The sequence below is a fragment of the Phascolarctos cinereus genome, unplaced genomic scaffold (genome assembly GCF_003287225.1).
Source record: "Phascolarctos cinereus isolate Bilbo 61053 unplaced genomic scaffold, phaCin_HiC Scaffold_726;HRSCAF=1367, whole genome shotgun sequence".
Lineage (NCBI taxonomy): Eukaryota > Metazoa > Chordata > Mammalia > Diprotodontia > Phascolarctidae > Phascolarctos > Phascolarctos cinereus.
The window spans coordinates 328,019,054-328,043,050 of NW_027556098.1; the positions used below are offsets into that span (position 1 = coordinate 328,019,054).

General features: G+C 38.9%; 1 protein-coding gene across 10 annotated transcripts in view; it reads right to left on the reverse strand.

The window, feature by feature from the left end:
* DLG2 (discs large MAGUK scaffold protein 2) overlaps nucleotides 1–23,997 on the reverse strand; it is a 1,818,644-nt gene that overhangs the window by 747,600 nt on the left and 1,047,047 nt on the right. For all 10 annotated transcript variants that reach the window (XM_078156955.1, XM_020993659.2, XM_078156957.1 and 7 more), the window contains one exon: nucleotides 18,351–18,520. In XM_078156955.1, the coding sequence (XP_078013081.1) occupies nucleotides 18,351–18,520 (170 nt within the window). The remainder of the gene's footprint in view (nucleotides 1–18,350; nucleotides 18,521–23,997) is intronic.

The window sequence follows — 23,997 nt, forward strand, 5'->3', positions numbered from 1 at the left end:
ACACACATACATATATGTACAGATAGATAGATAGATAGATAGATAGATAGATAGATAGATAGATAGATAGATAAACACACATATACAAATGTCAGGTTAAGAACTACCAGTGCTTAGAATATAAGTCCCTTGAAGGCAGGAGTGCTTGGCTTTTTTGTCTTTGTAGCCTCAAAACATAGTCAGATTACTTGCAGATATGAAATGCCTAACATATGCTTGCTGAATTGAATTATAGCTGATCCATGTGTTGTTTCCTTATGAAAGAGTTGTTCATTTCTTTTCTTTTCTTACTTTTAACATTCGTTGTTTTTTTCTTCCCTTTCCTTCCTTCTCCCTGAGATGGTAAACAATCTCATATACATTATACATGTGTAATCATATCAAACATTTTCATAATAATCATTTTGTTGTCCATCTACCCATCTATCTACTCCATACTGGAGACATTATGTTGGTCCTTTTGATATTTCATCTATCCAAAAAGTATAAAGGTAGCAATGAATCGCTTGAGCTGTCAGTATGCTACCCTCACTCCTAGACAAGCTGCCACTGCCTTTTCTGGTCATGCTACAATTCTACATGTGTCTAAATTGACCTCCCAATGGATTAACTCAATAGGCTATGTAGAATAAGGGAGAGAGTTAGTTCCAAAGTCAGGAAGACCTGGATTCAAGTTCTATCCCTAACACATACTATCTATGTAACACTATTTAAGCCACCGAATATGTCAGTGATCTAGCAGGAAACGCATTGTCAGAAGGGGTTTCCTCATTGGGAATTCTATATATTGATGACACCACAGATCTATTTTCAGTCTATATAGATCAAGTCACCATCCCTGGGACTCCTCAGATCAAACTCCCTTACGTGTTTACCACTCCCCTATATGAGTTGAATCTCTCTATTAGAAGATAAATTTCTCAAGAGCAAGGACAATCTCACTTTTGTCTTTGTATCCCCATTAATTAGTACAGTGTTTGGCCCATAGTCAGCACTTAATAAATAATTCATTTATTTATTTATTCATTCATTCTTTTCCTTTCTCTTTCCTCAACCTGAGCTTTTTTACATAATGTTCTTTACCCTTCCAAACATTTTCCCTCCTGATTCCTTTGAAAACTCGTAACAACTCTGAAGCAGGCAGGGTTGTCATGGCATATAGTATTAGTCCCATATCAATTCAATATACATTTGTTGAGTATGTAGGTGGCACAGTAGATAGAGTGTCAAGCCTTGAGTCAGGAAGATTCAGTTTCCTGAGTTCAAATCTGGCCTCAGACACTTACTAGCTGTGTGACCCTGGGCAAGTCACTTAATCCTGTTTGCCTCAGTTTTCTCATCTGTAAAATGAGGTTGAGAAAGAAATAGCAAACCACTCCAGTATCTTTGCCAAGAAAACCTCAAATGGGGTCACCAAGAGTTGAACACAACTGAAAAAAATACTCAATAACAACATTATATTTAAGGTACAGTATTAGGTACTAAGGACAGAAAGATGAAGAATTTCACAGTACCAGAGTTCAAGGGGTTTACAGTCCAATAGAGAGGAAGTGACATATAATTTAGATGTATTTATTAAGTGCCTACTATGTTTAGGTAGAGTGAGACATAGCATGGTATAGTGAATGGACAGCCTTCCTTAAAACCAAAACATGGAAAAAAAAAGATGTGAGAGATCAGAGTTGATGTCCAGCCTCAGACATAGACTGGCTCTGTGACCCTGCTGGGCATGTTACTTATCCTCTCAGTATCCTTAGGCAACAATCTAAGTCTGTAAGTTTCAGAGAAGATGCTGTCCTGAATTGTAAATGGAGTTTCCTCACCTCTAGGAATTCTCTAGGGTGGGAACCAGTGGGCTTGAAGACATACATAGCCCTCTAGGTCCTCAAGTGAGGCCCTTTGACTGAATCCAAACTTCACAGAATAAATCCCCACCCCTGCAAGTCCTTACCAATAAAATTCCAGATCCAATCTCTGTCTCTATAGAAGGGGTCAAAGACAGTGGTTTAAGGAAGTTATCACTTCTGGCTAGTGCATCAGAGAAGTCTTTAAGGAAGAGACAGAGCAGCCTCAAAGCAGGTATTCTTAATTTTTTTTTTGAGTCATGGTTCCCTTTGGAAATCTAGTGAAGTTTATAGACCCTTTCTCAGAATATTTTGAATGATTAAATATGTAAGATTACAAGGGAGCCAATTATATTGAAATATAGCTATTAAAATATATTTTTAAAAGTTCAGGGATTCCAGGTTAAGAGCCCCTGCCTCAAAAGAAGAGAAGGATTTCAACTAGAGGGTATGGAGTCAGTTTGTATAATCTTCCCTCAAAGTACTTATTTGAATCAGTACTTTCCCTTTTTTTGGAAAAAAATTTAAATATCTGTTTTAAGTCTAGGAGGAATTTCCCTCTTTTAGCTCTATTTTTCAACAAATCACTGGCAAGAATTTAACAATCTGAAGTTTTCTTGTTTATTTTTTTTTTAAATATTGTGGAGTACAGGTCATCTAGGCCATGGAGCGATCCTTACTTATATTGAATTTCAATTTCCTATTCAATACTCCAGCTGTGGTATGGTAGCAGGACATTAACCTCCAACATTGTGAACACTTGTTATTGTTCAGTCATTTCAGTCATGTTTGACCCCACTTGGGGTTTCATTTTTGTTTGTTTGTTTGTTTTTAGGCAATTGGGGTTAAGTGACTTGCCCAGGGTCACACATCTAGCAAGTGTCAATTGTTTGGTCTGAGGCAGAATTTGAACTCAGGTCCTCCTGACTTCAGGGCTCGTGCATTATCCACTACACCACTTAGCCATCCCAAAGGATTATACTCATGTTCAGTGGGTAGGTTATTCTTTTTTTTTTTGGTGAGGCGATCAGGGTTAAGTGACTTGCCCAGGGTCACGCAGCTAGTAAGTCTCCAGTGTATGAGGCAAATTTGAACTCAGGTCCTCTGACTCCAAGGCCAGAGCTTTATCCACTGTGCCACCTAGCTGCCCACTTGGGGTTTCCTTGACAAAGATACTGGAGTAGTTTGCCATTTCCTTCTCCATTTTACAGGTGAGGAAACTAAGGCAAACAGGACCAAATGACTTGCCCAGGGTCATATAGCTAGTTAGTGGCTGAGGCCAGATTTGAACCTAGGAAGCTAAGTCTTTCTGACTCCAGGTCTGGTACTTTATCCACTGTACCACCTAGCAGTCTATTCTGAACATTGTATCTTTATTAATGAAAGCTAAGACCTCAGTGGGTCTTTTTGGCTTTCATGTTAAATTTTTTTTGTTCTATTTTTTTCCAATATGGCAGTCATTCTTGTGGAAACTAATTCTTTGCATGATGATGTTCAGACTGAGAAGTAAAAGACATTTATAATCCATGTCATCAAGAAAATTACAATCCAGTTGAGTTTATAAAGCATAATTAACACAAAAAACCAATCTATGACATACCTGAAATGAATGGAACAGATAATAAGGGTTCAGGAAGAGAGAACGGCCTAAGGTTAATCAGTATAGACTTCAAGGAGGGAAGACTTAAATTAGGCTTTAAGGGATGAGTAGTATCTTCTTTCCTACTCCTTATCTACTTTAAGGTCTCTCTAATACCGCTCTAGTTTCTCCATATTCATCTTTAAAATTCAGAGAACAAATCCAGTAATAGTACCCTGATAAATGTAGGGAAAGTAAACCCATTAAGTTAAGGGAAATGATACCACATATAGAGAAACAAAGCAAAACAAAATTTTATCTCATTCAAGTTAATGTATTGCCTTGTTATGTCAGCATTATTGTTTTTATAAGCACTTAAATTCTAACTGTGGAACATTCTGTCCATGAGACTTTTTTTTCCTGCTGTGCTGATTTATACCTACTCTTATCATTTCTATCTAGAACCTCTATAGTTTTTTATTTTTTGTTCCTCCTTTTTCTCCCTCCCTCCTTCCCCCTCCCTCTATTCTTTCTCTCTTACTCTCTCTTTCCTTCCTTCCTTCCTTCCTTCCTTCCTTCCTTCCTTCCTTCCTTCCTTCCTTCCTTCCTTCCTTCCTTCCTTCTTCCTTCCTTCCTCCCTCCCTTCCTTCCTTCCTTCCTCCCTTCCTTCCTTCCTTCCTTCCTCCCTTCCTTCCTTCCTTCCTCCCTTCTTCCTTCCTTCCTTCCTTCCTTCCTTCCTTCCTTCCTTCCTTCCTTCCTTCCTTCCTTCCTTTTCTCTCTCTCTTCCTTCCTTCCTTTCTTTCTCTTTCTTTCTTTTCCTCCCTCCCTTCCTTCTTTTTTTCCTTCCTTCCTACTTTCCTTCCTCTCTCATTTAAAAATGTGTGTGTGCATGCACGTGTGTGTGTGTGTGTGTGTGTGTGTGTGTGAAATATATTCAACATACAGTCTCAGAAGTGCAAGGAGCTTCATAGATCACTTGGTCTAATCAATGTACAGTAAAGCCTACTCCTTATGACAGTCCTCAAAAATGGTCATCCAACTTCTGCTTGAATACTTCTGGTGAAGGACAATCAAGCACTTCCTGAGGTAGGCTGGCTCAAATTGTTAGAAAATCATTTATTACATTGACATTTAATCTGCTTCTCTTCGGCTTCTACTCGTTGTCCCCACAGAAGTGTGGTAGTACAGTGAATAGACTTGAATTTGGAGTCAGGGAAACCTGAGTTTGAATCCTGAATCAGATGCTTTACTAGCTGTGTGACCCTGAGCAAGTAACAACTTCTGTAAACCTCAGTTTCCTCTGTAAAATGGGAATAATAGCATTTACTTCTCAGTGTTGTTGTGAACACAAAATGAGATATTTGCAAAGCACCTTAAATTCTTAAACAGCTATATAAATGCAAGTCGCTACTACTACTAGTGCTACTAATTGTTATTGTGTGGTTGCTTCAGTCTTGTACAACTCTTCCTGACCCCACTTGGCATTTTCTTGAAAAGATACTCAATGGCTTGCCATTTCCTTCTCTAGATTATTTTTTCAGATAAGGAGACTGAGGCAAACAGGGTTAAGTGATTTGCCCATGGTCACACAGCTAGTAAGTGTCTGAAGTCAGATTTAAACTCATATAAATGAGTCTTCCTGACTCTAAGTCTGGCACTCTATCCACTAGGCCACCTAGCTGCTTTACCACCACCACCGCCATCACTACTATCATTATACTGCCTTCTGGGGTTAAATAGAACAACTCTAGTCAAATTTCTCCCCCCCCCTTTCCTCTGCTCAACAATCCTTTAAATTTTTGAAAACAACGATTATATGCCCCCATGAAATCTTCCTTTCTTCAAGCTAAACATCTCTAGTTCCTTCAAATGCTCCTCATATGGCATGTCTTTGAGTCTACCAATCAGGTAGCTCTCCTTTAGAACAGGTAGATGGTGCAGTGGATAGAGCGTTTGGCCTGAGAGAAGAAGAGTCCTCTCCCTAGATACAAGAGGTCCTTTTCTCCCTTTGGTGAAGTATCATGAAGAGAGTCTTCAGAGTCTTCTTTGCTGGGCACAAAATGTCAGTATTCCTATAGAATCCTAAAGCTGAATTTCCTTGATTTGTATAGTTTATCTTCCATGCGTCTTTAAGCTTCTGATGCAGACAATACCACCAGCCACTGCTGTTTCAAGGACCCTGCTCCTCTCTCAGGGTTACCCTCTAGATCTTCTGACCTTCTAAAGCTCAGAAGGCCATCATATGGTTAATGGGGTATGAGTGAGAAACTCAATCCCTTGTCCCAAGGGACATTTCTTCTTAGGGTCCCCTTGCCAGTAGGTTTGTCCACCACTTTATAGGCCCACTGCTATTACTCAGTACTCTGAACTTCCTCATTACAGTTATACGTCGGTTCAGCAGGATGCCTGATTCTTTTAGCCAATCATGAGATGTTTCCTGCATGGCACCATTTTTCATTCAAGGAACAAAGCACTTCACTCCTCCCAAATAGGTTAAGAATTTGTTTGTGCCTAGTTTATCCCTTTGATTGATTTAGCCTCTCCAGATATTTGGACCTTCCATAATTACAATAATCTGAGTGTGGGTGGAAAATCCCACCCTTAAAGTTCACCTTTAGAAAGAAATAAACAAAAAAAAAGTTTAATGTATCAAGCAGCCTGCTTTGTGGCAGCTGAAAATAGGGATTTAATTTCAAACTTTATTCTGTGTTGAACTATGGAATAAAGTATCTGCATAAAGTATATACAGCGGTAATTCAGTTATGTTCAGGCACCATGGCAGTGTAGAACAAGTCTAATTGACAGCTTACCCATGTAAAATTCATGAAAAAACCTATTCTATTGGTTTTGGCTTTACCGGATGACAGTGTTCCATAAAAGAAGAAAAATCTGATATATGCTAGTCAGTGAGTTTGGAAACTAAATTAATTTAGTCAGGGGCTTGATGAATTTAGCATGAAGTCATTGACTTTTAGGGGCAGCTAGGTGGTACAGTGGATAGAGCACTGGGCCTGGAGTTAGGAAGACTCATCTTCCTGAGTTCAAATCTGGCCTCAGACACTTTCTAACTATGTGACCCTGGACAAGTCACTTAACCCTGTTTACCTTAGTTTCTTATCTGTAAAATCAGCTGGAGAAAGAAATGGCAAACCACTCCAGTATCTTTACCAAGAAAACCCCAAATGGCATCACAAAGAGTTGGCAACAACTGAGCAATATTGCCTTTTGGCTTGATGTACTTCAATTTAGGCCAACACTGTTGTAGGATATTCTGAGCAGGTACAAAGGTCTTTTAGGGAGAAAAAAAACCCTGAGAGCTTACATGTTTCTCATTATTCTTACATTTCTTTTCTTTTTAACCTAATGTTTTTAAAAGCAGTGCAGAGGTCTTGAAACTGTGTTGCAAATGGTTCCATTATTTGAATATCAGAATTCATCATAGCATATTTCCCATAGAAGACTTAAAGGCTATGTTGGGACTGAATACTTAACTTATCCTATATTACAGGTGTAGGTAATCACTCAAGTTCGTTAACCCATTCTATGATAATATGATTTTAGGCAAAACATCATCAAAGGAGTAATTCGTTCCAAAGAAGGATCTGGGTAGAGTGGAGGTTGAGCCACCAATGAGGTATAATGAAATATTGGCTCTGGAGCCAGAGAAAGTGGGATAAAATCCCACTTCTACTGTGTACCACCTAGGTATTTAGGCAGGTATGGAGGATGTAAACAAGCATTTATTAAGCTTCTTACTAAGTGCTAGATTCTATGCTAAGTATTTGATCTTCACAGTAACCCGGGAAGGGGTAGGTGCTATTGTCATACCCATTTACAGTTAAGGAAATGGAGGTAGACATCAATTAAATGATTTGACCATGATATTAGTGTGTGAGGCCAAATTCGAACTCAGATCTTCCTGACTCCAGGCCCTGCACTTTATCTACTGCACCACCTAGCTGCCTCTGTAACATGAAAAAGTTGGACTGAATGGCCTCTGAGGTCTTTTCTTGTTGTACAGTATAGATTTCTGGTTCTATGATTCTTGGCATAGACAAGGAAGGAAGAAATTAGATTTTGCAATCAGTACGTGATGGAAGAGGAGGCAGCATGAGTAGGAAAGGTAAGGACATATGATTAGTACGTGCAGAAACATAGCAGAGTGGATTAACTCTACCAAGTTAGGGAAGGAGAGCTAGCATAGGGCAATGCAGCAAGTAGTGAGTACCCTGTTGGTTAGAAGGTTGGTTGGGGGTGGCACAGAAGGGATAGGAGATGGGCCATGATGCTGAAGCAGGGTGGGGGATAAAGGCCAAGGACTGCGATTAGAATCTGAAATAACTGAGCCAGGAGCACTGGGGAGACACAACCAAAGCTTCATGAGGAAGATGCTGGAGAAAAAGGGCTAGCCCTCAGCTTGGACTGGTCTCTGCCTAATGACATGACAGAATGATGAAGGTATTATAATGTGGTTTAGCTAGAATATTTCACAATAATGCTTTTACAACAATGTGGGTTGGGGAAACACTCTGTGATATGCATATACTTGTATGTATTTAACTCCCATGGGATATTTAGGATTTGCTTTGACTTGGGAAAATTTTTTGAATTTTAACAAATTGAAATGCCACTCTTCCTCTTTATTTTCATTCTTTCTATCTTGAAAGTCAGTGTTTTTTTTAAATATTCAAAAGTTTTTCGAGAAGCCACTGATAGCAAATTCAATGAAAAAGGGCTTGCTTTAAATAGCATTTAACCGCATCTTAGCCAGTCAATATGACAGCAACTCTGCCCCAGAGAGCAGTGAGGGGAGGGAATGAGAAATTTCATTTACACAAACTTTATTCAAATGTAACCAAAATCATTTGCCCTCTTGCAAGATTATAATATATGATACACAGCGGGGTGGGGGAATACACTGACAATATTTGAAGCTCTTTTTTCATAAGCAGCAAATCATCTGACACAAAGTCTTGAGGAAAGCTTATTTATTCATAGTATAATAAAATATGACCAAATGTTGACTTCAAGAAAGCCCATGATCCAGGCACTCATTGCTATAGGGAGCATCAGGAATGAACAATGTTCCAGTGAGGGAATGAGGAAAATTGTGCTTTCAGCATTTCAAACCCAATATGTCCAACATGGAACTAATTATCTTCCCCACTAACTTGCTGTTCCTTTCAACTCCTGATCCTTGTCTAGCCCTGGACTGCTTAACATTTTTTTCAGACTTGAATAAAGACATGAATGGAATGTTTATCAAATTTACAGATGGCCCAGTACTTGGAAGGATACCTACCATATTGGATGAGTCAGAGTCCCCAAAAGATCTCAAAAGGCTAGAATATTGGATTGCAACTATTAAGATAAAATTTAGTAAGGCCCAATTTGAAAGTATACACTTTGGTTCTAAAAAAATTTAATAATTTCACAAGTATAAGCTGAAGAGCAGTGTGCCTAGACAGTAGTGTGTCTGAAAAAGATCTTGAGGTCTTATCAGACCACAGACTCTCTATACAAATGAACAGTGTGAAACGGCATCTAAGAGCTTGTGATATGAGGCTAGATTAGAAAAGCAGAGTGTATAAAACTAGGGAAGAGAGAGTTCCATTGCATTCTGCTCTAGTCAGATCATAGTTGGAGAAGTGTGTTTACTTCTGGGAGCCACATTTCTAGAAAAGGGTTTTCATTGATAGATTGGAGAGCTACAAGCTGGTAAAGGGTCATAAGATCGTGACATGGGATGATCAGTTGAAGAAAGTGTTTATCCTGGAAAAGAGAAACTTCAGTGGGAACAGGGTATGAGGAGAAACAGAGGTATAATAATAGTCTTTAAATATTTCAAAGGCTGTAATGTGGAAGGCCTATAACACTTGTTTTCTTTGATCCCAGAAGATAGGATTAGGAAGATCAGTTGAATATGCAGAGAGGCAAATTTAGGCTTGAAATAAGGGAGAATTTTCTAAAAGTAAGAGGGTGGGTTTCCTCTCATGGGGAGTCTTTACTTTTAAGCAGGATGCTGGAGATAGTATTTAGAGAAATTGTATTCAGGTATAGATTTAACTACAGGGTCTTTGAGGTCCCTTCTTTCCAATTTAATTTAATTTAATTTAATAAACATTTCTATTTATTGTTTACTATGTGCCAGATACAGTGTTAAGTGCTAAGGATACATATAAAAAAAACAGCCCTTGCCCTCAAGATATTTACAATCTAATGGGGGAAGACCACATAGAATGGAAGTTGAAAAAAGGTAGGGTGACAGAACCAGGGAGTAAGATGTTATGTGGAGTGGAAGCCAAGTAGAATTGCTGATGGAGGATGCAAAGTTATCTGGAAAGTGCTATAAAGGAAGGCTTTGGGAGGATTTGATTGTTCTATTCTCTAACCCTTTAATGAGATGGGTGAGGCAACTGAGGGATTGAGGTGTTGGTATCAAAAGCTGAATTAATCTGCATGGAGATGTTTATCTTGGGGAGACATGATGTTCCTTGGACTCTAAACTAAGCAGAATAATCGATGGGTTCTGAATCTAAGATTCTGTGTAAAACTGGCACCGTTATCCTTCCAGCCACTGAGGCTCAGAAATCTATGGTGGTAATCTTTGAGTCTTCTCTCCCTTACATCTCTCTCCATTTTCTCTCTTTTCTGTTCCCTGTGCTACATGCATGTCGCTACCATCCTAGCTTAACCACCTGCCAACTGGAGGACTGTGATGTTGCCTTTGTTTTTAATCCTTCATGTCTCCAGTCTGTCACAGAGCTGCCAAAATAACCTTCACCATGAAGAAGTCTGGCCATATTACCCCTCTACTTACAAACCATTTATGTCTCCCCAGAGTTCAGCCTCGCAGAATCTTTAAGTCCAAAGGATCTCCAGAAATAATCAAAGCAGCTGAGCAAGAATCTTCTCTGGAACATTCCTGGTAAGACATTAGCCTGCTTACACTTAAAGACTTCCAGGAATGATGACAGCTAGTGCTTTAAGGTGTGGAAAATAGTGTGGGTCCCCACAAGAACCTGATGAGGTAGGTTCTATTATTTCCCCTATTTTACAGATGAGGAAACTGAGGCTGAGAAGGATTAGTCACTTTGTGACAGGGTCACACAGCTAGTAAGTATTTGAGACAGGATTCAGATTTCAAGCCTTCCTGACCCCAACTCCTGGGCTCTGGCTGCCTTATTGTTCCATTTGGCTGCCCTAATGTTGAGAAAATCCCTTCTGAGTCTAGCCATTCTTTTCTTTTGAGAGATTTAATTATTAGGAAGTTTCCTTCTGTTATCAAGTCTTTTTATTTTAACCATCTCAATTGACTCTTTCTAGGTGTTTTCCATTTTGTTCATACCCTTCCTAAATGGAAGCTCCCAGAACTGAATGCAATAATCCTAATATAGTCTGATAACCCCACCTCTACCACCACCACCATTCTGAACACTACGCCTCTATGAATGGCAAGCTAAGACTGTGCTAATGTTTTGGGGGTTTGAAGCCCACTTTCAATGCTTACTGATATGACTTTGGTGGGCAAGTCACCTTTTCTTCTGCTGTAAAATGAGCAGGTTATGGTTCATGTTCTCCAAGGCTTTTCTAGATTTTATTTCTATGATTCTTTATCTTCCAGCATAAAATAAATAGTAAGCATTTTCTTTTGGATAAGGATGTATTTCATTTCAATAAAACATTGAATTGCATATGTGCTCAAGTAATTTGCCCTCTGTTCTAAGGGGAAATGATGTGAGCAGTTATGAAGTCCTGGAAAATTCATCTCCTGAGAAGAAAATGCAGTGTTCTAGACATCATGTGAAGCAGCTGAATTTGCCATCTAACCCTATTAAAATCAAACCAGTGATCTGAAGAGCCTTTCATCATTAAGAGGTACACCTACGGTTTTATATTCAGAAATCTTTCCCAACACTTTATCCTTAGCTCAAAGCAAAGCTTTGCCTTGCATGAAAGAAACAAACACACTCACAGAAGAAAACAAGGTAAACTTTATAATCTGCCCCATGGAGAGAAAGATAGGCATAATTAGGCCATTCCCAGTCAAATTAATCGCCCTCCAATACCACAACTCTGTGAAGAAGAAGAAAAGAAATAAGCATCCATGAAATACCTACTATGTACCAGGTACTCTGCTCAGCACTTTATAAATATTGTCTTCTTCGATGCTAACAACAACCTTGGGAGGTAGGTGCTACTATTATCCTTAATTTACAATCGAGGAAATCAAGGCAAATAGAGTTAAGTGACTTGCCCAGGGTCACACAGCTGGTAAGTGTCTGAGGCTGGATTTGAACTCAGAAAGATGAGTCTTCTTGCCTCCAGGACTGGCACTCAGGTCTTCCTGACTCCAGGGTCAGTGCTTTATCAGCAGCACCACCTAGCTGCCATGAAGACTCACGGCCATCCAATAGCTGCTCCCTATCAGCCCCATAGCATGACTACCAAAGTCTGCTGTTAGTACTAAATATCTGCCTACCTCATCTCTGAACAGTTCAAGTTAACCAATACTGGCGAGAAGAAATCCAACAGGGAAATGGATACCTCGGTAATGTTCTTACTGAATGGAGAGGAAAACAGGGATTTTAGGAAAGCCAAACCATACTTGTCAGAGTGAATATAAAAATGAACAGAAAGCTTTTTAGACTTTCTGGATAGCATATGGTTGGCAGAAAAAAAGAGGAGCTGAAGTGGTGGGTATGGATAGCTAGGTGGCAGAGTGGACACAGCAGGGGGTCTGGAGTCAGGAAGACGGAAGCTAAAATTTGGCCTGTGCCACTCACCAGTGGCCTTGGCAAGGCACTTACTGTCTATTTGCAGTTTTCTCATATGTAAAATGGGGACAATAATAGTAGCTACCTCACAGTGTTGCTGTGAGGAGAAAATGAGATATTTGTAAAATGCTTAGCATAGTGCCTAGCACACAGTAGGCATTACATAAATATTAGTTATAATAGCTATTACTATTAAAGGTGGGAATGCTGTTTTAGCAGACTATTGAGAGGAAGTCAGGGTGGGAGTTGGGGGAAGGAGATGATCAGAGAATACTCATGTAAAAGGTGTAAATAAAGGAAGAGAAAAGTAGCTCCGGTCTCCAAATTTCTGCTGTGGGGAGGATGTGAGAGGAATTAAATGCTTTAACTTCAACAAAGGGAATCCATATTCTAGAAAACCTACAGACCGAAAGCTATCACACACGTGGGAAAATGTCAACCTTAGAAGCTGGATTGGAAGCTTTCATCTTCTGATAGCCAGTAATACACATGGCTGAGGATAACCTACTGATCTTATCTGGACAGCTTTCACCACTGGAATTAAAGATCATGGAACGTTTGGACTAGAAGGCACCCCAGAGATCAACCAATCAAATTCTTCCTTTTACCGGAAAGGGAGCTGAGACCGAATAAGGGAAAGGTCAAGGTCATGCAGCTGGGAAATAGCTGAGCTAGCACTACAGTAAATCTACCTGCCTCCTAACTCAAGGCTCTTCGGACCATAGAATCCAATTGAAAACCTTACCATGCGTATGGTTAAAGTCAGGCCCAGACTCTCATTAGTTTAAATCAATGACTAGTGAGAATACAATATGGTGAGTGAAGGGGAGGGAAAGAAAAGGAAGGCAAGGCAAACATGAAGACCTACTATGTGCCAGGCACTGTGCTAAGCGCTTTGCAGATATTTCATTTGATACTCACAACAACCCTGGGAGGCAGGGGCAGTATTATTCCCATTTTACAGTTGAGAAAATTGAGGCAGATAAAGAAGCTAAGTGTCTTTCCTAGGGTCATACAGCTAGTAAGTGTCTGAGGCTGTATTTGAACCCAAATTTTCCTACCCCTAGGCCTAATGATCTACCCGCTGCATCAACTAGCTACTTCCTATCTCAATGATGAATATATCACTCACATAAATGTAGATTAAAAAAATTAGCACGCATTAATACTCTATTTATCTGAATGTTAGATTTCTGAAAAGTTCAATCAATCCACAGTATGGCTAAGAAGCCAGGAAGGGAAAAGTCTCTATGGTTCAAAATAGATATCATCAAACTCATGGGCTCCATTCAGTCTATAAAGCTAAGAGTCTCATTCTAAGGGAAGTTTTCATTTTCACTGAGCCTCAGTTTCCATACCTGTAAAGTGGGAGTGCTAATACTTGCTGCTGTTGTTGCTCAGTCATTTTTAGTCATGTCTGACTCTTTGTGATCCCATTTGGGGTTTTCTTGGCGGAGATACTGGAGTGGTTTGGCATTTCCCTTCCCGGCTCATTTTACAGATGGTAAAACTGAGGCAAATAGTAAACTAAGGGTTAAGCAACCTGCCTAGGGTCACACGTAGTATGCGTCTGAAGGTGAATTTGAACTCAAGTGGAATAGTCTTCCTGACTCCAGGCATGGCACTCTATCCACTCCATCATCTGGCTGCCCTACCAATACTTACGCTATTTCAGAATTACTGTGGAAAGTGCTTTGTAAACCTTAAAGCAATTATATAAATATGTAATATGATATTGATAAATGCATACACATATGCGTATTTGTAATATAGTATAGAATAATCTGGTATACTTAGGTCATTTTGTGGAGACAGAGATACAGTAAACCATATGTGCTTTGTAACAATTCTGTTGGCTTTACAAAGAAGTTTTTGCTTGTAACTTGATTTTTAGCTATATCCTCAGTGGCAGATACAGCTAGAAATGTGATCTCCAATGAAGTGTAATGTTATTGTACGTGTTTGCACATATGTACATGACCATCTTTAGAAACATTTGGGAAACCATAGGAAAAATGGTTGTAGTGTGCTGTTAATGTATCTTATAGAAAAGTCACTGACTTTAGAGACACAATGCACGAGTGGATTCACACCCTAGTTCAGCCACTAATTGCACTAGGGCAAATCACTTTACCACTGTGGACCTCACTTTCCTCATTTGGAAAAGAGAAAATAATACTTGCCTTATGTTATCCCTTTGCTGCATACATTTGCTGGGAGGAAATCACTTTGTAAATCTTAAAATACTACAGAAATGTTAGCTATTATAACCACAGTGTAACAAAACTAGCAACGGGCAAGTTTCTGAGAAGGTTACGGGTGAACTTTATTGAACAAAGGGGTAGTTTTTCATCTTCATTTTTATACTGTAGCTACGTTCCAGCTAAATGATTTCTCAAGACATCATGTAAATCTTAAAACAGCCAACCTCCTATTTTCTCCAGTCTTATGTTCCCTTGCCTCAGGCCACTGACACTAGCTGCTTTGCACTTGCCTAATCAGGGGCACCCTTCAAATTACTTCTCCTAAATTCTAGCTTAGAGGGTAGTAGGAGAGGTCACTTAATAGATACAAATTTTAAACGTGCAGTATTTACCAATAAACGACATGTGCCCCCATAGATCACACTTAAATTTTTTTTTTTATCTCCAAATGTGTTTTATTGCCTTGTGAACCTGAGTGGTTTGGGGCATGAGGCATTTCCTATGCATGATTATCTTCTTTATCGAATTATCAGACACAGTTATTCCTAGCAAGAAAGCACATACACATACATACACACATACAAAGACATGCACGCACATATATATTTGTCCCATATGATTATGTCAACAGGACATTTTGCTTCTCAGAATTTCTTTTCAGAAGCATACAGTAGAAAGAACACTAGCCCTGGAATTAGAGGATCACTGTTCAAATCCTGCCTTGACATTACTCATGTGACCTTAGGCAAATGACTTAACCTTCCTCCAGTTCCTCATATGTAAAATAAGAGAGTGATATCTGATGGCTATTGGGGTCCCTTCATGATCTATAATCTTGGAAGGAAAGAAGGAAGGAAGGAAAGAAGGAAAGAAGGGAGGGAGGAAGAAAAGAAAGAAGGGCGAGGGGCAGGAAGGAAGGATGAAGGAAGGAAAGAAGAGGAGGGAGGGATGAAGAAACTAAAGAAGAAAGGATTGGAAGGAGAGAATGAGGGAAAGAGGAATAAACAAGACAAAAAGGAGGGAGGGAGAAAGGAAGGAAAGAAGGAAAAGACGAAGGGAAGGAGAGAGGAAGGAAGTGGCAGAGGTAGGGGGAAGGAAGGGAAGAAGGAAGGAAAGAAGGGAAGGAAGAAGGAAGGCAAGAAGAGAGGGAGGAAGGAAATAAGCATTTATTAAGTGCCTACTATGTGTCAGCTACTGTGCTAAGCACTTTACAAGTATTATCTCATTTGATCTTTACAATAACCTTGGGCTGTAGGTGCTATTATTATCTCGATTTTACAATTCGGGAAACTGAGGCAGACAAAGATTAAATGTCTTGCCCAGTGTTACACAGCTAGTAAGGGAATGAGGCCAGATTTGAACTTGGCTCTTCTTGACTCCAGGCCCAGTGCTCTATGTACTATGGCACCATCTAAATGCCTCTACAACTTCAAGCAATTCATTTCAAGTCTCTGGACCTCAATGTCCTCATTTGTAAATGAGGGGGTTGGAGTAGATGACCTCTAATTTCCCTTTCTAGCCCAAAATCTCTGCTTCTGAGACAATATTCTGAATCCCTGCGAGAATTTCTGCAAACATTTGCTAGAAAAAGAGCAGATGGCTCCTAATATGTAACCAGGTGATGCAACAGAAGGACAAGGTAGACAACTGCTATCAGACAGAAGGAATGGGACACAGAGCGAGGAAGGCATGGATAGGATAATGTATAATTCCAATGGAATAAAGATAAGGAATCCGGGGTGGGTCACAGAGGGAGGCACTCTGCCAGACTGAGCCCTGGTCATAGATTTTATCATTATGCCAGGGATCATTATGTTAGTTATCATTATGTTGAGATGTATGACAAGGAAGTATCATGGACAGATACCTTCCAAGGACAATGCACCAGGAAAGCAGATAGGATTGGCTTTGGCACATTTTACAGTGTTGCTATTAATGACCACAACGATCTCCTTGAAATAAAGGCCCATATTTTTAACACCAACGTTCTTGTAGTCATATTACATTGATGGGAGTCATGGCATATTCCAGTCTCCAAAGATCATAAAACTGCAGGTGAGCTGAAGTGCAAAGGAGAGATGCATGGTAGATGTGAGTAGGCTGTTACATATTCCTAAAGAACAGTCAGAGAAGCAGTGTAAACAACAACAACAACGGCATGTATGTGGTGTTTAGTATGTACCAGGCATTGTGTTAAGTGCTTTCCAATTTTATTGTCCTCACAACAATCCTGGGAGGTAGATACTATTATTATCCTCATTCTATAGATGAGGAAATGAGGCAAACAGAATTTATGTGACTTGCCCAAGCTGACACAGCAGTAAATTTCTAAGGTTGAATTTGAACTCTCTTTCTCATTCTAGGCCCAGAGCTCCATCCACTGTAAATGATAGAAGCAGAAAGATGTATGATTGGAAAATGTTGTGATCATGCCACATAGCATGAGCTAGTGATGGAGAGCCATGTCTTCCATTAATACACACTCAATGTCAAGAAATCTGGAAGAAGGTCCTCAGAACTTTGAATGGGCCCCTGTGGACAACCAGGAAGATATACGTGGATAGCTACACATGTTGTATTTCTTCCTTCAGATTACTTTCTTTTACTCTACATCTATCTTATATATACCTAGTTATGCACACTCTCTCCACCCCGTTCTTACTATTGTGCTATTAGAAATAAGCTGGAAGACTTCAGAAAAACATGGAAAAACTTATATGAACTGATATTGAGTGAAAGGAACAGAACCAGGAAGCACTGTACACAGTAGTAGTCATCACATTGTGCAATGACTGACTTTGATAGACTTAGTTCTTCTCAGCAATGCAAGGATCTAAGACAACTCCGTGAGACTCATGATGGAAAATGCTGTCCACATCCAGAAAAAAGAGTCATGGAGTCTGAATGCAGATGGAAGCGTACTATTTGTTCTCCTTTTCTTTTGTCATTTTATTTCTTCTTTCTCATGGTTCCTCCCATTGGTTCTAATTCTTCTATACATCATGACTCATGTGAAAATATGTTTAATAATGTATAAGTAGCAACTATATCAGATTACATGCCATCTTGGGGAGGGGGGAGGAGAGGGAGAGGGAGAAAATTTAAAACTCAAAATTTTATGGAAGTGAATGTTGAAAATTAAAAATAAATAAATAATTATTATTTTTTAAAATGACCATTTCTTGAGGGCAGGAATTGTTTTTTGTCTTTCTTTGTGTCCTGAATCACTTGGTACATTGCCTTGCATATAGCAAATGCCTAATAAATAACTGATAACTGACTCACTGTCTAGGAGCAAATACCTACAGTACATTAGTAAGATCACAGCTCCATCATACTACTACTATAATTGTGTGCTTAAAAATATAGTTAATCATTGGGAATCCTCTAGGATTTGTTGGAATGTATAATTGACACAAACTGAATGAGAGACTATAAGCTCCATGAGGGCAGGGATTGTGTTTTATTATAGTTTAGATTCTAAACTATGTATTTACCCTAAAGCCTTAGTACAAAATTCTGTACATGATAGATATTTAATAAATATCTGTTGAACTGAAATCTATCTGTGTGTGTGTGTGTGTGTGTGTGTGTATGAAGGTGTGTATTTCTTATAAATATCTTTTTAGTAGAAAGAGATCTAGCCTGGAAATCAGGAGGATTCAAGTCCAACTTCTAACACAAAGTGTCTGAAGAAAGAAAATTCGAGTGATTTTGTCTTTACTCAACTTCCATGAATTTTGATGTTCAGGTCTAAGAATTGGTCAAAGGCCATTTTGGGGAATCAATACTGTACTTTAAAATTTATGTAATAGTATGTTGTTCAAAAAAAAATTAGTCAAGGGTAGAGGACTCCTGAACTACCAAGTTATGAATCAGCATTTTTGGTTATATGTTATGAGATATTTTGATGGAAAATATTTTACATGATCTTGAAAACAATTACCTTTAGGACCTTTGAAAAGTTTGATTTCTACAACTGTCTCCAAAATAGGCCGCCTTCGACGGACATACAGTCGGACTATCGAACCCGCCTCCTTTAGTGCCTCCACTGCTTTACTATGGGAGACTTCTGAGACATCCACCTCATTCACCCGCAAGATACAGTCATTGACCCTATAAGGAAAAAAGAGAAACAAGGATTAAGAGCAGGTCTTTGCTTCCTGAAAATCAAACATAAAACAAGTCAAGTGTTATTTAAAGGGAAAAAGTTATCAAACAATAATGAGGAAATGCTTGCTATGGTAGATATCAAAATACTGTAGACCCATGGAGGGGGAAACAATAAAATACAAAATGTCATTGATCCACATCTTAGTATCAACTTAACTGAGCTCAACTTCAATCACATGAAACCTTGGAAGAATAATTGACATGATCAGCTCTAAGAGTAGACTTGGTAAGAATCAGAGAGTTAATTCCCAGGCATTGATAGGTACGGTTCTCTATGTTTAACCCTTCAAGAAACAGCAAGATGCATAGTGAGTGTAAGAAGGCTGTATGTATACAATCACCTGAACATAAAAAGTAGTATAAAAGAAACCAGAAAGGACATAGGAAAAATAACATGGAATATCAGGGGTTCTTGACTTTTATTATGTTGTGGAACATTGGACAGTCTGACGAAACCTATGGATCCCTTTTCAAAATAATGTTTTAAAATGAATAAAACACATAGGATTATAAAGGAAATAAATTATGTTAAAATCTAATTACCTAGATAAAAAAAAAGCAATTGTATAAGATACAGATTAAGAATTCCTGGTATAGCTAGAAAGAACAATTAATTTAGAATCAGAAACCTTGAGTTTGAATCTTGCCTTGGTCACTTTTTAACTGTGTGACTTTGGGCAAGTCACATAACCTCAGTAGGCCTTAATTTCATCTTCTGCAAAACAAGCATGTTGGATTAGGGATGGGGAACTTGTGGCCTCGAGGCCATGTGTGGCCCTCTAGGTCCTTAAGTGTGGCCCTGTGAAGTTCAGATTCAGTTAAAGGGCCACATTTGAGGAGCTAGAGGGCCACGTGGTTTTGAGGCCACAGATTCCCCACCCCTGGGCTAGATGGCCTCTGTAATCCTTTATTGCTTTGGTCTTTGATGCTCTGATCCCATGTGGGCCTGAAAAAGAGTAGGCCAGTTCATCTAGCAAGAGTGACAGAGAACAGATGGACCATTTGGATGATACACAGGCATCCCTGAAATATGGGGAAAAAAGACGGTCCCCAGACAATGAGGTGCTTCCTTTGCAGAGAAAGTTTGGAAAAACAAGAAGCTAGGTTTCCATAAGCACTGGTGGATAGAGATCCCTGGATCTCTGGGAGTATTTTCAACTCCTCATTTCAGGCTGGTTTTAACTGAAGTACAGTTCACTAAGCACATCTTCCCTGAAGCCATCCTTTTGTTTTGATTATGCTTTTCAAGAAAGCAAAAGCTATGGAAAACACAAACCCTCTTAGATTACTCGAACTTCATCAGTTCTCTGGGAAGCTTTCCCTGAGTGATACTGCACTTTTCATCTCACTACCTCATAGATATCTCTATATTTAGAATGATAGCTACATATAAAGAAAGACAGTCACATCCCAATTTACAAATGATCTAGGCTATGTTGCCCCTCTCTTCTACCCCTGAATCCCCTTTTCTGTAGGAGGCATTATTTAAAAGAACATAGCAATTTTAAAGGATCCATGGTTTCATTATTAAGTCATTTAGGGGCAGACAGGTGGCACAACGAATAGAGCATTGGGCCTGGGGTCAGGAAGACCTGAGTCCAAATCCAGCCTCACACACTTACTAGCTGTGTGACCCTAAGCAAGTCACTTAAAACCCTCCTTGCCTCAGTATCCTCATCTGTAAAATGAGCTAGAGAAGGAAATAGCAAACCACTCCAGTATCTTTGCCAAGAAAATCCCAAATGGGATCATGAAGAGTTGGACTTGGCTAAAAAACCACTATACAACAACAACAACAACAAAAATTGCTTCAGAAGCATAGGAGAGAAAGAACTTGGAAAATTAGTGAAGGATTTGGGTGCATGACCATCTTTGGCAGGCTCCCACATAGGGCTGTTCTTCCTTTATAATTACCATATCTCAACCTCATAATATCTTTTCTTATGCTGCCTGAATCTTTCATTTCATTTTATTACTGGAATATAAAATACCAAATAAAAGATGAATTTGATTAATAAGTAACCTTTTTAAAAATTCTAAATACTTCTACCAGGGTTGAGAGATAGCTATTCATGTGGCAGTCTGCTTTCCTCCAAACACCTAGTTGAAAAGAGATGCATTAAGGAAATTAGAATGTTGATGGGGAAGGAAAGAGGAAAAGGAAAACATTAATCCTCCTTTTCCTTTCCTATGATTACTAACCAAGTTTAAACCTATAATAAATCCTGTATGGAATATTACAATAGCCTTTAGTTAATTAGGACTCTTTCAATAGTCTTCCTGATAGAAATAGGGATAGGGACTAGATACATGATTTTATTTATATAGGGAACTCTCAGATGAGAAAATTCCCACTACCAAGGCAGGTGGCCACCTTCTCCAAAGTTTTTAGTCTCATAGAGCTGGCAAATACATTGCCCAGAGGTCCCATATGGTCCACAACATTTTTGCATGCAGCCCAAATCAATTAAGGAAATATTTAACAAAAGAGATAAAAACACAATAAAGCATAATGTCAATATATGTTTTTCTAAGTCAGTATGTGTAGATCCTTATGCATGGTTTAGAGGGCCCCATTGCTATTTGAGTCTGACACCACTGGCCTAGAACATTAAGTAGTTAAACAATTTACCTTTCATCACCTATTGTATCACCTAGTCAGTTTATATCAAATGGGGGACATGAAGTCAGGTCTTTCTGGCTCCAGGACCAGATCAGTAACCATTGTGAGTGTTGTCTTTCATCATATGATAATATTCCTTCTCCATCTGGAAAGTTCTCTTACTGCCACCCCAGTTTCCACTTATTTATCTACCACTCAGCTCTACTCTTCCTCCATCCAGCTATCTCCAAACCAAAATAATGTGTAGGTCAAATTATGTTACCCTCTGCTCAAAGACTGTTAATGGCCCCCCAATATGCATCAAATAAGGTCTAGACCACTGAATATGACATTCAAATACCACTATAATCTGGCTCCAATCACCTTTTTTCAGGCCTACTATACTTATTTCTAGACATACTTTGTACTGAAGGCAAATCTAATTATTCACCACTTTTCTGAACTCTTCCTGTCATTTCATGCTCCCATGTATTTCTTCATTCCTCCTTCATCTGGAAAGTTCTCTTACTGACACCCCCATTTCTGTTATTTATGTCCCACTCAGCTCTACTCTTCCTCCACCCAGATCACTCCAAAACAGAAATTATTTCTTCCTCCTTGAATTATTAAAACTTAAAAAGAAAATCACAGTGGTTCATTGTGTACTTTGATTTTTTTTGCATATCTGTCTTATCTCCCCAGTCAGATTGTAAGCTCCTTGAAGGCAATGAATACATTGCATTCATTCACCTCTTTATTTTTTAAGTGGTTTTTTTTTTAATGCTTAGCACAATTCCTTTTATATAGGAGGGCATAGAAAGTATTTGTACTGCGTTTTTGGAATTTTAACAAGCCAGGTGATTTGTGTCAACACCATGGTCAGAGATAAAACTGTGGCTAGTGGTGATTAGCTTGGTCAGCACTGAGAATGTGAAGAGTACAGAGGAAGCCATCATTCTTAGGCTTATGCTGCTGAGAGGGTATAATGTGAAGATTTAGGAAGAAAGAAGATGGGTGACTGTTTTCTGTAGTTAATTAGATTGGCCACAACCCTGAAGCTTCTCATCAAATTCACTTGCAGAAATCATTCAGATCCAGGTTGGTCTCCAAGGCTCAGGCTATACTGTTTGGGATCCCTAGGAAACTTCCTTGATGTGAGCATGTCATTGTGTATCTCTCTTAGTACACCAACCTGTAGAAAGATAGCCATGACTAACAATATATTCCTCATTCTACATGGGGTCACCCTTCTATGTCTCCTCTTCTATTTCTTTCTCCTGTTTTCTCTCTTTCCTTCATTACAAGATTCTTAATTCCTAAAATCTAGAATTTAAAGCTAGTATTACTGGAATTATAGTTTAGCTATATTATTAATCACATAGGGTCTCTGTCAGATTATCTGAGAACCAAAGACCCATTCACATCACTGGTGTTATGGGAAAAAATGGATTCACAAGTTTAAAACAAGAAACTTCCATTCATTCACTTCATTCAATAAATATTTACCAAGTACCAATGGTGTACAAAATACAGTACTATGTACTGAGGTACATATTAAGTTTAGATATGTCAGGCATACGTGGTTTATTTCCATTAGACACAGGTAAAGGTACTTAACCTAAATCAGGGCATTTGACATGCACAGTGGTACTTTTGTCTACTTAAGTCCTGAAAAAGCTTAAGTCATAATGCTCAGGGCCAGTCACAGGATCACAGATTTAGAGGTGAAAAAGACATCAGAGGTCATGAAGTCCACCTCTTACATTTTATGACTGAAGAAGGCTGCTTAGTTTTATTGTACAGACTGGAGGATCTTTGAAATCAAATAATGTTTGTTTCACTACATACAGGAGTATATGGAGGAATGTGATAAGAAGAAAGAGAGGCTCAAAGAAGGTAAGTGACTTTCCCAAGGTTACACAGCTAGTAAGTATCTGAAGCATAACTTGAACACAGTTCTTTCTGATCCTAAGTTCAGCGCTCTATTCGCTAGAAGCAACTAAATGGCACAAATAGATAGAGTGCTAGGTCTGAAATCAGGAAGATGAGTTCAAATACAGCCTCAGACATTTGCTAGCTGTGTGACTTTGGTCAAATCACTTAACCTAGGCCTGCCTTAGTATCTTCAACTATAAAATGATAATAATAATAATGGACATCTACCTCACAGGACTGTTACGAGGTTTCAATGAGATAGTATTTGTGATGTACTTAGCACAGTTGCTGGTACAGAGTAGGCACTTAATAAATGCTTGCTTGCTTCCTTCCTTCCCCATATTGCCTCTCAATTCAGGTCAGTATACAGTTCTGGAAGAACTTGGAGCCAGAAAAAACTGGATCGAAGTCCTGCCTTTGGAAGTCACTAGCTGTGTGAACCTAGGCAAGTCACTTCATCTCTATATATATCTTCCTAGGATTTATCTACTAAATCATAGATGGGTTGCAATCTGTATATTCCCATATGGGGAGTTCCCTATAGAATTACAGAACATTCATATATTGATATTTTCACAGATGTACCTGACTTTGGTTGCCCATACCTACTGCAGAGCTGCTTAGTTTTATCGTACAGACTAGAGGATCTTTGAAGTCAAATAATTTTTGTTGCACTCTGTGATCCCTAGATACAGGAGTATATGGAGGAATGTGATAAGAAGGATGGTAACAATTTCAGTGACCACAATGATGACAATAATAAAAGAAATTAAGAAACTGCAAATAAATGTAAGAAGTATTACCAAGGAGAACTGATAAGGACAAGTTCATTATAATGAATGAGATGCTGAGTTTTTTTTTTAAGCCAGGTGTTTTTCTTAGA